The sequence below is a fragment of the Maylandia zebra genome, linkage group LG7 (assembly GCF_041146795.1).
Source record: "Maylandia zebra isolate NMK-2024a linkage group LG7, Mzebra_GT3a, whole genome shotgun sequence".
In the NCBI taxonomy this organism is placed as follows: domain Eukaryota; kingdom Metazoa; phylum Chordata; class Actinopteri; order Cichliformes; family Cichlidae; genus Maylandia; species Maylandia zebra.
In genome coordinates, this window is record NC_135173.1 from 4,215,085 (window position 1) to 4,232,832 (window position 17,748).

The 17,748-nt window shown below is 41.2% G+C and overlaps 1 protein-coding gene across 1 annotated transcript in view; it reads right to left on the minus strand.

Annotated features, from left to right (window-relative positions):
• LOC101486958 (neural-cadherin) overlaps positions 1 to 17,748 on the minus strand; it is a 107,010-nt gene that overhangs the window by 43,093 nt on the left and 46,169 nt on the right. Inside the window, exons 3-9 of the mRNA XM_004570777.4 lie at positions 15,980 to 16,205; positions 11,391 to 11,595; positions 10,093 to 10,204; positions 7,021 to 7,270; positions 3,504 to 3,646; positions 1,832 to 2,004; positions 16 to 184 (exon numbers count right to left, since the gene is read on the minus strand). Coding sequence (XP_004570834.1) covers positions 16 to 184; positions 1,832 to 2,004; positions 3,504 to 3,646; positions 7,021 to 7,270; positions 10,093 to 10,204; positions 11,391 to 11,595; positions 15,980 to 16,205 — 1,278 coding nt within the window. The remainder of the gene's footprint in view (positions 1 to 15; positions 185 to 1,831; positions 2,005 to 3,503; positions 3,647 to 7,020; positions 7,271 to 10,092; positions 10,205 to 11,390; positions 11,596 to 15,979; positions 16,206 to 17,748) is intronic.

Sequence of the window (17,748 nt, forward strand, 5' to 3'; positions counted from 1 at the left end):
CTGAAACTGTTCTACCTGTGTCCGGATGGATTCTGAAGGCAGGCATTGCGCTGTCTCTGTGCATTAGGCCATATTTGACTTTTCCATTTGCCCCCTCATCTGCATCCACGGCATGCACTTGCAACACAAAAGTCCCCGTTGGCTGGTTCTCCAGCACCGAAGCCTGTTCACGATATTGCTGGCACTGAGATAGAGAGGGGAAGAGGAAACAAGGAAGGAGAGATAAATGCAAGAAAGTAGTCCTATATAAGGGATTGTATCATCAGAATACGATAATATTAATAAGAAAAAGGGGATCAAAGAAACTAAACTAATTAAGTAGAAGGTCACTACACACACCACACAGGGAGATTCTGCACATGAAACACAATATAGCAGTTATAGATACAGTAGACCACATCTTTGGAAATGAAAACACTTGAACTGATTTCTTTTGAAGAGCCAACAGCAAACAGCTTTGTCTTTGCAAAGAATTCAATCCATTCCCCCTAATGAACATATGCCCCAGATAAAGAGCAGCTCTCTGGAGTCGTTCTTTTTTGTAATCAGATATAAAAGCCAGCTACTCTTTCAACAGAATGACCATGAAAAAAGAAAAACAATAGACAAGGAGGAGCAAGAATGAAATGGAGAGAAGGAGATGGATCAAAGGACGTGAGCATGCAATTAAAAGAAGAATAATGCAAGAGTTCATGGGACGCGATGGCACAGACAGCATGGCCGGAGGCAGCTGTTCATAAAAATCACATAATATAAAGCATAAGGTCATGCTGGCCCAGGTGGTTCTGAGGCATAACTTGATATTCAAACAAATCAAGTTGCCAAGAGTTCAAACCCGCCCGGAAGACCCAGGAGCTCCAGCTCTGCATGAATATGTCTTCTGCCGAAGTTCAAGTCATTCCTAATTAAGGAGGAAGTTAATTAAACAGGTACAGTATATTGTGATGATTTTGCAATTTTTTCCTAAATTAATTGAAATCCCACTAGACTGCCTAAAGATAGAGTGGGTGTGCAGGCTAATCGGAACTCATGGGAAAACAGAGCAGAGAGAGACGGAGGCCAGGGAAATGAGAACAGAGCAAAATATAAGAGTGCTAGAGAGTGAGGCGAGAAGAGGGAGGGAGGAAGGAAAAGGGAACAGCTGAAATGCAATGAGGGGATAAGACTGAGAAAAATACAACAATGGATTATAAAAGGTTCACGTTGACAGCAACAACAAAAGAAGGAATGCCTGAAAGGTCTGACATTTTGGGAAATACATTTACAGACTCTTTTGCTAATAGTTAGCTGAAAAGATCAATACAACTCTCCTTGCATGGCCTGCATGGTGAATATATAGCTTGAACCAGTAAGTAGTTAGCCTATAAAGACTTAAAACAGGTTGGAAGTGTCGACTATCCAACGGTGCTGGAAAAGTCTTGAATAAGAAATAGGTAAACAACCGCCCATAAATACATTTATTTTGAAGGCACTACTTTTCTTCTTTGTCCTTGGCTGTTTTACTTTCCTTCCCTCCTTTCTGATTTTCTCACCCATGACCAATTAGTTATACCTGCTCGTCGATACCCCGTCCTTCTTGTGTGTTTAATTTGTCTTTGCCATCAAGTCTTTGTCAGATCGTCTGCGTCCTTTGCCCACCTCTGAGCTCCTGAGCCTTTGTCCGTCATGCTGTCTACCCTGGTATCTGCCTGCTTTTGCACCTATAGTTGTGCTAAGCTTCCGTGTGTTTTTCCACTTCCATTTTTGTTTATCTTCTTGGATTTAACCATTTTTTTGTAGGGAATAAGTAAAAAACTAAATGTACTAAAAGTACCAGGGTTGTCTTCCTCACCTCCTCAAATATAGGTTTGTTGTTGTTGACATCATCAACCCCAACGATGACCCGGGCAGTCGAAGACAGAGGGTGTGGTCCGCCCGAGGCATTGTCATCTGTGGCCGTTACATTCAGGACGTACTCCAAACCTTGAAGCTTGGGCAGGGGAGTCGAGCGGAGACGGATCAATCCTGCAAAGAGCACAGACCACTTAAATTACTTCTTGTATAGTATATGGTCTACACTAACAGAGTACATACAACCATTCTATAGCTGTTAAGTAGGATGTTATTGCTGCTGAGGAAGTGGACGCATAGTAAGGGATGTGCTATCAATAAGAACACACTAGAAAATGCATACTGCATACTGTTGTTCTAGACGTTGGAAGCAAGATAGAGAGCTGTGAAAATTCAGCTCTCAAGTCCACAGAAAGGTAGAAATCTGATATACAGACTAAATCCAAAAACCAATTTCACAGTAGTGATTTTGTCACATTTCTAATCTAATAATTGCGTGCTTTCCTCTAAAGATGCCCATCCAGCTAAAGCACTTGAGCGAAAACATAAAGCAGTACAGTGAGTCTGGTCAGAAGTTAACGAGGCTCAGCAGATGCCTATTAGCTGTTCCTCTTGCCCCCTTTGTCTGCTTTCATGTAACAGTCAAGATAAAAGGTGGGATAAAAGGATGGAGCATCTGAGTCAACATCTTTCTCGTCAACAGAAATACAAAAACATCAGAGGTTGCAGAATGAGCAAGCAGCCTGTGATGTGGGGAAAACCTATTGAACTGAGAGCATGGGGAGTTTTTTTATTCTCTTGTTGTGTTTCTATTCATCCCCTTCAATGCTCTTGATTAAAGACAACACAGCATGCTGATACACACATTTGGGAGCGCCTGACATCCCTCTCTCCTGTATTACTTGTAATTTCACCTGCCCACAGAGCAGAGAAGGATCCAGGTTCTAATGACAATGCATAACATTGACATTGCTGCACCGCTACATTAAAATACGCAAACTGTGGGATGTGCGCAGTAATTGTCTCGCCTTAAATGTCAGCCTTGTTTACAAACGCAACACCAGCTCAACCAGCTATTCAGCTAGCAGCATTCGTTGCATATACAGGAAAAGGGAACCCATATAGTGATAGTGATTTCCGCGCACCCAAAGGATATCAGCTTTAGCATTTTCTTTCTCGGAGGATACACAGAAAGGGTGGAAAGAAATATAAAACGATGACACAAAAGAAAGAGGAGCTGGCGGAGCAGAGCTTGGAGATTGCGAACTATGATAGAGCAGTTGTTGTGAAATTGAATTGAAAGGGTTGGGTGACAAATGTCACAGAGATTGCCACTGGTTTCGGATCAAAGGGTAAATAAAAAAGATAAACTGTGCAGTCCTCAATGCTAGAAGGCTAAGAAACATGTGGAACATTCCTCTCTGTACCTGGAAAAAGCCAAACCAAGGACAGAAATGTCCTAAATAATGTTATAGATTTTATTTATGACCCTAATAATAGAAAGAGCAGCATGCGTATAGGAAATATAGCTTTTATTATCAGCTTTCAATATCTTTTCACACTGCCTTTGAAAATAGAGGCCGTTCCTTGAAAGCGCAATTTGACAGAAAGCCCATCGATTACAATGAGAGCTGAATAATATGACACCTGGTTGGAAAATTAAGAAATATCACCTTTCTGGCTGTCAATGACAAAATTTTCTTCCTCGTTGCCTGCTGTTATGGAGTAGAATATAGCATCGCCATCTGGATCTTTGGCCAGAACTGTTGCAACCAGGGTGTTGGGGCCTGCATCCTCAGAAACGAATGTTCGATATCTGCAAAGAGGAACTCAAGTTTAGAGAAAGTGAGAACACATACTTGGTGGAAGTCAATAATAGAAACCCACAAACAAAGAGACTAGAGATATGAATCATTTACACAGTCCAGGGCATCGAGAAGCTGATTAGACTTATGGTTGTGGCTTTTACTTGTCACTATGATTTAACCTGTCCTCTTAGCTGGCCAGACCAGAGACAAATGATAATGTCTACTGGGATTTTGAAGCCATTGAACAAATGGTGCTTCTACATACCCTGCCCACTGTGGGCCATTTGATCCACTGCCTTTTAAAATGTCAACAGTGATTTGCTTGCTCTGTGGTGCTGGGTAGCAAAATGCCCAGCAAGACACAGGAGACTGATATACCGCTGTGGTACAAAGCACAATGGGGAGGAGATTAACTCTGTGACTAAGAGGACGCACAGATGAAGAGAAGAAAAGAAAAAGGTGAGAAAGGAGCAGCTAGGTGACAAAAACGAAGGCTGTCAGTGAAATGACAAGTAAAGTGACATGTGGGAGTGGGAGAAAAAAGAGCGGAAAAGAGGACGGCTGACAGAGAGGAGCAGGCTATAAGAGGGGGCGGTGTTCTCACAGAGTTCGAGTTGATTCGTCAGCAGAACTCATCCCCTGCGAGATTTTGTGCTGTATCCTCTTCTAATGCGTGTGTGTGTGTAAGTATGCGTGTACGTGGGGTGGGGCTGCGGTGTCTATGGTGAAAAGTCAGAGGTGATTGATGGTTTACAGAAGAACGCTGATGGGTGATTCATCTCCGCCAGCCTCGGCAATCTCCGTGGCAACATGAGTGACCTGTAATCTGTCACCCGGCTCAGAGGCCACCTCTCCGCAGCTCTGAGGGGATGAAACATATACACTCCCTTTGCTTTTCTTCCTGAAGCGTCTTCCTACATCTCACTGAACTGTGAAGTTGTGCTCAGACACGGTACGCCTGCCTGCCTGTCTGTCTGCTTCCCTGCATGTCTGGACATTTTGCATTTCCATGGAGTCTCTCGCTGTCTGTCCCTCACTTCAATCACATTTAGCCACTCTGTGGCTCATTCAGATGCAAACTGAGAGGAAAAAAACACTAGCCCGTCCACTCATCTGTCAGGCAAGTATCTCAATTAATCTGAATGTAAGAGTAATTTCTTAAATGTTAATGTGCACACTCTACCTCCACACGAGTCTCTGTTCTTTTTTGAGCACTACAGCCCAATTCTAATCTGCAGCCTACAGCCTCTCGGTGCACTTGCACATTTACATGGAGGCTCCGCCACATTAAGTGTCATTCCAACCCTACTAGCCTTAAGTGTGAGTGGGTTATGAATCCTTCCAACACTGAGACTGCATCAGTGCAGGCTTACTACCCACAGTGCTGAAAGGTGAAGAGCTTGTTTTGTTTCCTGCATGAAGGAAACTCCACGCATATGATTGTTGTGGTTTAGGGTCTTTACCTTACAATTTAAAGTGCCTTGTTGTGATTTGGTGCTACATAAATAACACTGAACTGAACTGCATTCATACAATTGAGTTATATGTGATTATTTCAGTAGGACTGCATCTGTAATGAAGAAAAATGAAATGGCTTCCCTTAAAACAAAAAACCCACAAGTTTTTTGTTTTTAAATCTTACAGTAAAACATTGTTGCTTCATTTGTTCCTTTTTGCTTTCAGCAACCAAATCTTAACTTTATTCTGCTGAATGTATCTGAAATATTCTGTTCAGCACTTTCCACCTTTTTTTAAAGTGCTTTATAAATAAAGATTACTATTTTCCATTCTAGTTATAGAGGTCAAGAAGAAGTTGGAGAAAAGAATGAAGAAAAGTAGAATAATTTCAACAAATGCTGAATACTGTCTGTGCTTTAAATGATTGAATACAATTCAAATGGAGCACACACTTTTTTCAGTAGAAGATAGACATCATCTTAATAGACCTACTTGGCACATTCTCACAGAAAGCACTGTTACTATTAAATAATGGCGGGTCTTCCCAAAGCTTGCTGGTATATTCTACACTACCCCTTAATTAAGAGACTCTCTGCAGACACAAGTGTGACTCAACACAGAGTTTCACTCATCACTGAGTTGGAGGAAGTAGCAGTCGAATTCGAATTGGGCCCCTGCTCGCTTCCCTCACAGCATTTATCTACATCTCAGAAAGCCATAGTGTGAGGAAGCGCCTAACACATGCTACCTGGCAAAATGTCTGCATTTCTAACTATCTGTCTGCTGGGAAGAATATTTGCCTGACTGCCGACAGGCTTCTCTGTTTATCTGCATATCTGACTGGCTGTCTCCTGTCTACTCGCAGTGTATGTTTTGGCATTCTCTACTTGCTTGCCCTGCAACCGTGTTTCAGTGTGTTTTTCTTTTCAGTTTTATGTTTGTCTGCCTACATCTCCACCTTTCTGCCCACCTCATTGTTTGGCTGTGTGTCTAGCCAGTCACTGAGACTGACACCTGACAATGCAACAAGAGCAGGTAACAGAGGTCTGCAACAGTCTTGTGTGAAGGTCATTGAAACATGACTGACAGGACAAGCAGCTTACTTGTTCGATAGAATAAATGTAGCAGAGCCACAGTGACAGTTGCTGCCCACCCACTTATACAGCTTTGCCAAAAAGCCACTCTGGGACACACTGGATTGCATCCATATGTCAGTTTACTGCATACCTTTGGAAAAGGCCAAAAATAAAACCCAGAGAGTGTGAAGTGAATGCTCGAATTCACTACAATATTGGACCACAAACATTTTGAGCTATCCATCAGAACATGCTGTGAAACTAACAATGTCACACTTTGTGATTAATGTGAGTAACAGACTGTTTTGATGCCAGATGGCTGTGATTAACACGCCAAATAAAACATATTGAGTTTGTCTTATGCTGGTGGATTCACTACAGCAGTTTGGAGACGAGTTGGCCACTATTCACAACAGGACTCCCAGCATCAAATATTATTGCAACGGATAGCCTCAAGGACGGCAGGTCTGTGATGTATGATGTAACAGCCCATATGTCTGTGATGCAACTACCTCGTCTGCTCAAAGAGTAAAGCTTTGATAAACTCAAATATGATCAGCTGGTGGATCAGAATTTAAGCAGTGGCAGCAATGGCAACATTATTTAAACTCTGCTTGAGTCTGATGTTAAAAAATGTTCAATTCTGCATAAAGAAAAATGCAACAACACAAAGACATCCATGCATTGGATATTTTTTATAGCCATTTATTTATTTATTTTTTCATTGCACTTTTGTATCTCAGCCTTAGTTTTTTGATGCAGCTGTTTTATGTTTTCAATGAATAGTTGCAAATTAAGATGATAAACCACTGATTTTGGTTTGTGATGGGGAAAAAAAGACTACTTACACAGGCTGGGAGAATTCGGGGGCTTCATCGTTGACATTCGCCATCCTCACACGGACGGTGGCAGTGCCAGAGTGAGGTTCGTCCCCACTGTCCACCGCCATCACCACAAACTCATACAGATGATTAGGCCTCTCATAGTCAAGCCGTCTCGCTGGGAAAACAGTCCCATGGGGTGAAATGCTGAAGTCCGGGCTCAGGGTGTAATAGGTGAGTTCAGCATTTAACCCTGAGTCACAGTCCGTGGCTAACACTGGCAGGGGGAAAGACATCACACGAGAGCCATCAATTACGAGTTAATCGAAAAGGGCTGATGAGATGTGATCAGCTCATGAATATGTTGACATCTGTGTAGATCATTATCTCTTTATGGCCTTGCTAAACATGCGATAAATCACGAGCTATGACAGCTACTATTACTTGAACAGAAACGGTGCCCTTCCAGAATGATTACTATCATTTGACAATACGAGCTTAAAGACAGCAAAAAGACAGAGTGGAATGCACAGTGTTTGTGTGTGGATTTGGAAATGATTTTATTCTGGGGTAACTATAGAGAAGAAACAAGTATAGATTGGTTTCCAATGTGTGGTGTGATTTTCTCTAAGAGTATAGCCACAAACACTGTGTGAGTTTCACTTAAAATCCCTGTTTCATGCACATCCCCTCAAGCTTATAACAATTGTCTACTGCATATTCTTTTGATGTGTGTATTTTCTGTGTGTCAAGTATCTGCACCAGCAAGCAGCCTGTGTGTGTCAGTGCCATCTGAACATCTTGTAATACATTTCCAGACAGGTAATTCACTACGCACCCTTTGCATTTAACTGTTACAGTGTGACTGACTCATTAAAAGGTAAAGACAAAGTGAAAGGGAAGTAAATCTCCTTTGAACCTTGCTGTTACTGGCTCAGTCTGCACAGTTTCTTTTATCTTCTTCAATCGAGTTTAGCTATAGTTTGGTCCATACGTCTTTGGACAGTGATACGTTTTTCTAAGTCGGTCTATGTACACCACCACAGTGCATTTTAAATCAAACAATCAAAATGTGATTTTATACACAGTCCTACTTTTTCAGAGGCTCAAAAGTAATTGGACAAACTAACATAACTATAAATAGATAAATTGTTTCAATACTTGGGTGGAAAATCCTTTGTAGTCAATTACTGCTTGAAGTCTAGAACCCAGTGGCATCACCAAATGCTCTGTTTCCTCCCTTGAGATGCTCTGCCAGGGATTTTCTGCAGCTGCCTTCAATTGCTGCATGTTTGTGGGTCTCTTTGGCCTCGATTTTGTCTTCAGCAACTGAAAATCATGCTCTATTGGGTTGAGATAAGATAAGCTATTTGGCCATTAAAGAATATCCCATTTCTCTGTCTTAAGAAACTCTTGGGTTGTTTTTGTGGTAGCTTTAGGTCATTATCCATTTGGAGTGTGAAGCACCATCCTATCAATTTTGCTCAGAGAACAGGGCTCTTTAAACTTTAGAATTAATTCTGCTAATTTTATCAGTAGTCACATCGTCAATAAACACCTGACCCGGTTCGACTGGCAGCAACATATTCCTCCACCATGCTTGACAGATGATGTGGTATGCTTTGGATTGAGAGCTGTTCTTTTTCTTCTCCATACTTTTCGCTTCCCATCATTCTGGTACAAGATCGTTATGGTTTCTAAAGTTTTTTTCCCCCAGACTGTGCTACCTTAGATGTGTCCTGACAAAGTCTAATCTGGTGTAACCACTGGTTCCCACCATGTTGTAAACCCTCTGTATTTCCATTCATGAATTATTTATTCCCTGATTGTGGACTTTTGTGTTCTTGACTTGTTTGTATATTGTGAAGAAGACGCACTGTAATAGACATTTCATTCCATCACTTTGACATTTTAGTTACCTGTGCAGTTCACCAGTTTAAGTTACCTTGTTAATCTAAATTAGGGTGGTTTTACAGAATGATACAGTCCTATAACTGCACTGAATATCAGCTATAGTCCTGTTGCTGCATAAAGGTCTCCCTTTTATACTTCTGCTTTTCAACCCTTTAAGATGACACTTTGTCTCCATTTTCTTTTCATCTTTGATTCCTCTGCTGCCACCACACTGGTTATGTTATTTTTTTCTCGGTGCATCGGTTTGTATTGGTTGCCATTGTCTCCTGCCACTGGCTTTGCAGTGCCAACAGTCTTTACTGCTCCAGGCTGTTTATTCGAATGTTTTGAGATTAAATTTGTTCCATTTTTCTCAGTCAGAATGCACCAGAAACAATTGCCCAGCTTGAGATTCCCACTGTAGCCAGTGGGGTAAAGAAGTCCCAGAGGCACAGCAACATTTGACAATAACTAAAGAGAGAGCAATGTGAAAGGCCAAACAAATAGCCCCGAATAATGTTTTGTTTTGGGGTTTGTTTTTGCATATTATGTGGCGTGTTTAACATTTCAAGGGTTAACTTTGTGAGTTAAATATCACGCATGGTGAAAGAATCCCTTTCAGATAGTTCTGTATCTGTGGCTGTGGCTAAATACTGAATCTCATACATACAGAATCCCAAAACACTCAGATCTCATGAGTGCAGTTAAAAGAGTAATTTTAATCACCAGCGACAGTGGCAAAAGTGTGTGAGAGATACAGGGTCATGAATTATGAAGCAAACAACTGTATCTGATTAAAAACACACCACACTCTGTTTCTACACTTCCCTCAATAGGTTTCTTAATTAGTGTGTATTTTTACAAGTTAAGCAGTGATGACAACAAAACATATTCTTTCAACCTCATAATTAAAAATTATAAGCTAGACCCATGCAGTAATAGATAAACTGCCATTATTCATACAAAACGTAATAAATCAAAATGTATGGTGGGGTTTTTTTTAGCAGCTACACTGGTTCAGTATGTAACAGATTATGATGTAAATACAAAACACTGTCACTGGGAAACTCAAGGTCAGACGAGAAACTCTTCTGTTAAAATTCAGTTGCTGTTTTACCCTGGGAAAAAGTTACTTTTTATAAAGTTTCTTTCTTTAATTCAAAAAGAACCAGATGGATGTGACATATGGGGTCAGAGGATTCTCACCCTGCAGCAGGGATGTTGCCGTGGTTACAGTCTCGGGGACTCCATCCACACTATAGATGGACTGAAGAAACTCTGGGACACAATCATTCTCATCCGTTATCAACACCTGAACCTGATTAGTGCCGGCGTGATGGGATAAGAGAGGAGAGGAGAGGAGAGGAGAGGAGAGGAGAGGAGAGGAGAGGAGAGGAGAGGAGAGGAGAAAAGAGGAGAGAGGAGAGGAGAAAAGAGGAGAGAGGAGAGGAGTCATACAATCAGTATATAAGAAGACAAAATTAAGCTTTTGTTATCAACTCTCAATTCTAGAAAACAACCATATGAAGGTTTCTGTACAGGAAGCTGACCCGAAAACTTAATCTAAATTGCATTTTATAGCTCCCCAAGTTGCCAGTTCAACACATTCTTTATCTTCCACTCCATGATTTTCTTGAGTCAAAAATAGAAATGTTCTTAGCATGTGTGTGCCTCACTGTGCGCATTTGCGACAAAGGCCCTTAGTCGCCCCTCCACCCTACAAGCTCCCTGTCACCACTGTGTGTAAAGTGTGAAGTGACAGCTGAGTAATAGTCCTGAAATAGCTGGGATAGGTTTTCCCAGTTTCCATCTCTTATTCCACAACATGCAGCTGAGCAGAAGGAGGTTGTGCCCGCTAAATCTGCGGTACAAAGTAAGAGGCTGACATGATAATTGGGCAACAAAATCTTTTCAATTAATAATTGAAATCACGCTGCAGTTGTAAATAATTTATCTAGAAATATTCATTTATGAAGGATATTTTCAGATTTTGATTTCTTGTGCCTAAGAGGGTGCTATATTTTGCAGCGTTCATCTCTAGATAACAATTGACAAAAAGCACTTAGTGTGAGACATGAAGGCGAAGAGTGAAACCGCAGAACAAAACTTCACTTGGGTCACCAGTCTACTTGTTAACATTTAAAAACCATTCAGGCGTGCCACTGCTGTAGACAGTTGCAAACTATGCTGCTCCTCTTTTGTGGTTATTGCCAAGCAGTGTGATGTCAACAGGTCACTGTCGTTAACCGTTATGAGCTATTTAGATGAAAACCTGCCTGCCTCGGAGTGTTGTGGCAGTCCAGTGGGAGAGCGCGACAGACAAAATCATCCAAACAGCAGAACATATTTTGTTATTTCATTTAATTCTCCAAAGTAATAGTAAATGCCTGAGTCGCAGTCACAAACATCACAGTGGACCTCAGCTTTGGCCTCAGATTACAACAGAGCTTGAACTCTTACATGACTCCTATTTGGTGCCCGTATCTCTGTCTAATTAAACTAACCTCTGTTGCAGCGCTGAGGCTGCCTGGCTCTTCACTGGCTCGCACCATCAGAAGGTAGCGTCGCTGGTCATTCTCATAATCCAGTGTCCTGGTCAGGCTGATCTCCCCCGTCTCCTGCTGAATGCTAAAAAGGCTACTGGGATTGATCAGCAGACTATAGCTGATTTGCTGCTTCTGGAAGGAGATAGCAAACACCACCAGGAAGCTGTAGAACAAAGAGAAAGCGATTAAAAGAAATGGAAAAAAGAGTCTTTATTGTTTGATTTTAGCTGCAGCCTTGTTGAATTAGAATCGAAATCCTCTTCTCCTACATCAGCACTGTGCTGTAATGAAATCAATTATTGTATGGCCCATTGGCTATGTGCTATAAACACAGTCAATCAGTGATCGTCAGTTCTGTGTAATAATATGATACTATTATGTAGATATCAGTGTTTGTTTTGACAGTGAAGAGAGTTTGCATTCCCTAATAGTGTGTGATGATAATAAGTCAGTTCGTGCTTGAGTGCACTGCTGTGAACAAATGAATATTTATTAACAAATTCTTAACAAGTTATGCTTGAGATCTGACACCTTTTGTGTGTTTTTATGCATGTCTGCATTCATTATTGTAGGACTTGTGTCAGCAGCTTATGTCATAGCAGAGCTATACATACTGGAATTTCAGTGATTTACATTATTATGCTAAAGTCTGCATGTGTAACTGTCCTCATGTGAGTCACTCCGTGAGACAGCACATCGTCTCATGCCTGCATTCATCTTAGTCTTTGTTAATTTACAGAAATTAAGTGTATTAAAAATATGTCTTCTATATTGTTGCATTTTTAATGTTGTGCTTGCAGTATTGGGCAATTAAACTTAGACCCCCGGAGAGCAGTCATTTTGGTTTTCTACCTTAGACCCCCGCGGAGTCATCATTTTGCGTTTCTACCTTTAAAAGCCGGAGAGCAGTCAGTCAAATGCTGGAGTCATTCATATGTATATTAGGTCGTTACCTAGGAATTCTGGAGGGAGGGGAGTGGTGGTGAGTGATTGAGGGGGTGGGGGAGTGGAGTGTTTCAGTTTGCCATCTTAGGGAGAAATCAACACATGTCCTTTGTATGTCCTTTATTGCTGACATTTATTGATGAAAACAGTACAAAAAACCAACCATTTGTACACATATTTACAAATAATGATAAAAAGTGAGTGAGTACATTTCAACATTTTCAGCAATCACTCACAATCCTGGCACTGCCACGGTATCTGTCGTCTGCATTTACCACATGTGTACCTGTAGCAGTGAACACATCGCACAGTGGCCTGATTTTTTTTGCATCTGTGTTTGACCTGACACGTGGCCCTTTTTCCAGGGCTCGGTGTGGAGTGGCATACCTGAGTGGTGAATTCATTGCGATCTGTCTGTCTAGTGGATTGAGGAATTTCCCTGCGAATCTTGTTGACTGTGCCGAGGATGGTGGTTTTCCGTCCAAGAAGTTTTTGCGCAAGTGAAAGCGATGTGAAGAAATTGTCCGTGGTAACATTTCTGCCCTTGTCTAGGAATGGTTCCATCAGCCTCATTACTCTACATTTTCAGAAAGTCTCTCCCCGGTGGGACGATTGGGGTCCTTGCCAAGATATGGGAAGACATTGCAAATGTACTTGGATTTTAGGTCGCAGGCCACCCAAAACTTGATCCCAAACTTGTCCGGTTTACTTGCAATATTCTGCAGGAAACAGCACCGAGTCTTTGATGGGAAAAGCTGTTCATCAACGGTGATATGTAGACCAGGGTTGTAGCACGTGATGCAGTTGGTGACCAATGATCCCCACACACTGGAAATTGCAGCGAACTTATCAGTCTTTGCTCGATCACAGCGGGTGGACTTGTCATCAAAGCGTAGGTGTTGCATGATGTCTTGGAAGCGGTTTCGTGCCATACAGGGAGTGCAGAATTATTAGGCAAATGAGTATTTTGTCCACATCATCCTCTTCATGCATGTTGTCTTACTCCAAGCTGTATAGGCTCGAAAGCCTACTACCAACTAAGCATATTAGGTGATGTGCATCTCTGTAATGAGAAGGGGATGCAGAGGGATGCAGCAGTCTCAAAATTGCAAAGCTTCTGAAGCGTGATCATCGAACAATCAAGCGTTTCATTCAAAATAGTCAACAGGGTCGCAAGAAGCGTGTGGAAAAACCAAGGCGCAAAATAACTGCCCATGAACTGAGAAAAGTCAAGCGTGCAGCTGCCAAGATGCCACTTGCCACCAGTTTGGCCATATTTCAGAGCTGGAAGAAGTCTGCATCCTTCAAGAAAAACATGATTTTCATGCAGGACAATGCTCCATCACACACGTCCAAATACTCCACAGCGTGGCTGGCAAGAAAGGGTATAAAAGAAGAAAAACTAATGACATGGCCGCCTTGTTCACCTGATCTGAACCCCATTGAAAACCTGTGGTCCATCATCAAATGTGAGATTTACAAGGAGGGAAAACAGTACACCTCTCTGAACAGTGTCTGGGAGGCTGTGGTTGCTGCTGCACGCAATGTTGATGGTGAACAGATCAAAACACTGACAGAATCCATGGATGGCAGGCTTTTGAGTGTCCTTGCAAAGAAAGGTGGCTATATTGGTCGCTGATTTGTTTTTGAATGTCAGAAATGTATATTTGTGAATGTGGAGATGTTATATTGGTGTCACTGGTAAAAATAAATAATTGAAATGGGTATATATTTGTTTTTTGTTAAGTTGCCTAATAATTCTGCACAGTAATAGTCACCTGCACACACAGATATCCCCCTAAAATAGCTAAAACTAAAAACAAACTAAAAACTGCTTCCAAAAACATTCAGCTTTGATATTAATAAGTTTTTTGGGTTCATTGAGAACATGGTTGTTGTTCAATAATAAAATTATTCCTCAGAAATACAACTTGCCTAATAATTCTGCACTCCCTGTAGTTCCAATTATCTGTGGGTTTCCCAGGTTTGCTGACCAGCAGTCATTTACACTACCTTTCACCCCAATAGAAGCGTACGCTGCAGATGGAGAGCCAACGGCTAAGGCCAGGAGAAGTATCTCGAGTCGCCTTCAGAGCTTCCTGTGTTTCATCACTCTTGACATGCTTCATAGCATTCAAGAATGGACTATTCAACATGCACAGCAAACGGAGCATGTTCATTGGTTCATGGACCTCCCTGAACTAATGGCATTTATTGCAATTATCATCTTGCGGGGGGTTTACAGGGTTCCATCGGTAAATGACTGCTGGTCAGCAAACCTGGGAAACCCACAGATAATTGGAACTATGGCACGAAACCGCTTCCAAGACATCATGCAACACCTACGCTTTGATGACAAGTCCACCCGCTGTGATCGAGCAAAGACTGATAAGTTCGCTGCAATTTCCAGTGTGTGGGGATCATTTGTCACCAACTGCATCACGTGCTACAACCCTGGTCTACATATCACCGTTGATGAACAGCTTTTCCCATCAAAGACTCGGTGCTGTTTCCTGCAGTATATTGCAAGTAAACCGGACAAGTTTGGGATCAAGTTTTGGGTGGCCTGCGACCTAAAATCCAAGTACATTTGCAATGTCTTCCCATATCTTGGCAAGGACCCCAATCGTCCCACCGGGGAGAGACTTTCTGAAAATCTAGTAATGAGGCTGATGGAACCATTCCTAGACAAGGGCAGAAATGTTACCACGGACAATTTCTTCACATCGCTTTCACTTGCGCAAAAACTTCTTGGACGGAAAACCACCATCCTCGGCACAGTCAACAAGATTCGCAGGGAAATTCCTCAATCCACTAGACAGACAGATCGCAATGAATTCACCACTCAGGTATGCCACTCCACACCGAGCCCTGGAAAAAGGGCCACGTGTCAGGTCAAACACAGATGCAAAAAAAATCAGGCCACTGTGCGATGTGTTCACTGCTACAGGTACACATGTGGTAAATGCAGACGACAGATACCGTGGCAGTGCCAGGATTGTGAGTGATTGCTGAAAATGTTGAAATGTACTCACTCACTTTTTATCATTATTTGTAAATATGTGTACAAATGGTTGGTTTTTTGTACTGTTTTCATCAATAAATGTCAGCAACAAAGGACATACAAAGGACATGTGTTGATTTCTCCCTAAGATGGCAAACTGAAACACTCCACTCCCCCACCCCCTCAATCACTCACCACCACTCCCCTCCCTCCAGAATTCCTAGGTAACGACCTAATATACATATGAATGACTAGCCAATTTAGCTTCCACTTCCAGCATTTGACTGCTCTCCGGCTTTTAAAGGTAGAACGGTAGAAGCCTGGAAATCCCAGTGTTAAACATACCAAGGCAGCAATGAAGAATCTGACACAAAGTGTTTGCTGATAACCAGATGGGAACAGATGAAGATCTAAAAAGGCCTGGCATATGTGTTTAACAATAAATGATTTGTAAAGATATAATAATTTCAGCTTTACAGAATGAATATAACACAGAAGAAGAAGAAAAGCATTTTTCATGATATTTTGCTCCTAATATGCAGCTGGAACGTATCCCTGAGTATGTTTATAAGAGGATGCAAACACAGGCAGTACTCACGGCTGTCCCTCAGGTGTGTTTTCTGGTATTGAGATGGCATAGCTTGTATTGGTGAATTGCGGCGCTCTAGCTCCCGCCACCACAGAGAGCATGGCAGGGGCACTGCGGCTCCCCATGCCGTCAAGGGCCACCACGCTTAACAAGTACTCCCTCTCCCTCTGAAGTACCAGCCCTGTGGTCACCACCTGGCCTGTCTTCTTGTCAACAGCAAAGCAGCCATCACCGCCTACAGGGAAATACAATGACATTATTTTCCACAACTGGATCCAAACCAATGCACGGGCGATCGCCTGAATGCAAACACAGAAATGTTTCCTGAATAGCCTTTTGAAAGGGATTTCTGTCTTACTGTGTTTGTGGAATTAAGATTTATACAATCTGTTAAGCTCTAATAGAATTAATAAATATGATTTATGTATAAACACATTTAATTTTATTCATTCTGTGCAATTCCTTAATCATAATAGTCAACAACTGTTGTCACGTTTAATCATTTTTGGACTTTTTACTTATATTAAAATCATTTGATAGTTTATTCACTGTCAACAAGAACTTCAATTATTTTTAACTCTTATTTGTTTTTAGGCAGTCTGATAGATATTTAACAGCAACTGCATTTTTCATTTCACAGACACTTTGGACCAAAGTAATGAACTAATGACAGGAAATTGAAGGTAGTGTAAAAGAATTCAGATCATAAACAGTTTAAACTCTTAAAAATTACATCTTAGTTACTATAAAGCATGTTAGTATATACCTTAATGTATATTTGCTCTTCACATTTAGATGTCAGAATCACAGCATACTGAGAAGAGAAGGGAACCAAGCACAGATCCTTTAGGGACCCCAGATGCCATGAAGTAATGATTGCATTCCCTCACTTATTATTTTGAAAGAACACCATGTGAAACTAAAGAGCAGCTCTGTGCTCAAAATGACGATAAGCTTGAATAGAGGGGCCAGGAATATTTGGTGGCTCATCAAAAACCTCATATATATATATATATATATATATATATATATATATATATATATATATATATATATATATATATATATATATAAAGTCAAAGCACCGGTTCTGCTCGGTGAGAATTGATGACTGGTTCAGGTCAGGTCTCACTGATATGACTTCCATTACTGACGGCAGTGCAGTGTCAGTTGAAATTTCAGCCTTGGTCCTCAGTAGTTTGCTTGTTCTCAAGGCTTATACTGACAAAGAAGCCTTTCCAAGCGCTACATTTTAAATTGTAAATAGCGATTTTTCATATTCAAAAATATTCATATTAAAAAATAGCCAGAAAATCTTTTCTGTGGAATTTAGAAACTAAATTACAGCTGACTTTTTATTTATTGACCTTACACCTTACCTTACAGTTTTAAATTATTTAACCCTTGTATGGTGTTCGGGTCTGTGAGAACCGTTTTCAGTTTTTTTCAAAAGAAAAATTAAAGAATTAATTATTTTTTCAACCTGAAATTCATTGGCTTTGGCTTATTTTCTGTGAAGAACATAAATCCGAACTAATTTTCAATGACCGCATACTGTACCTCCCCCCACGCATTTACATTACATACAAGGTGTTCGGGTCCACTGGACCCAGGTCTAATAAAAGTGTTGAAAGTGTAGGTCCTGTGTTCCCACACTCTGTCTTCCTCCTTTCTGGTGCTGTTGATAGTGTTTTCTTCCCCTCCTGCTCGCGCACAAAGTTGCAACATTGTTGAAAATTCAACTATAAACACCGTCTGCTCTGACATCTCACACACAT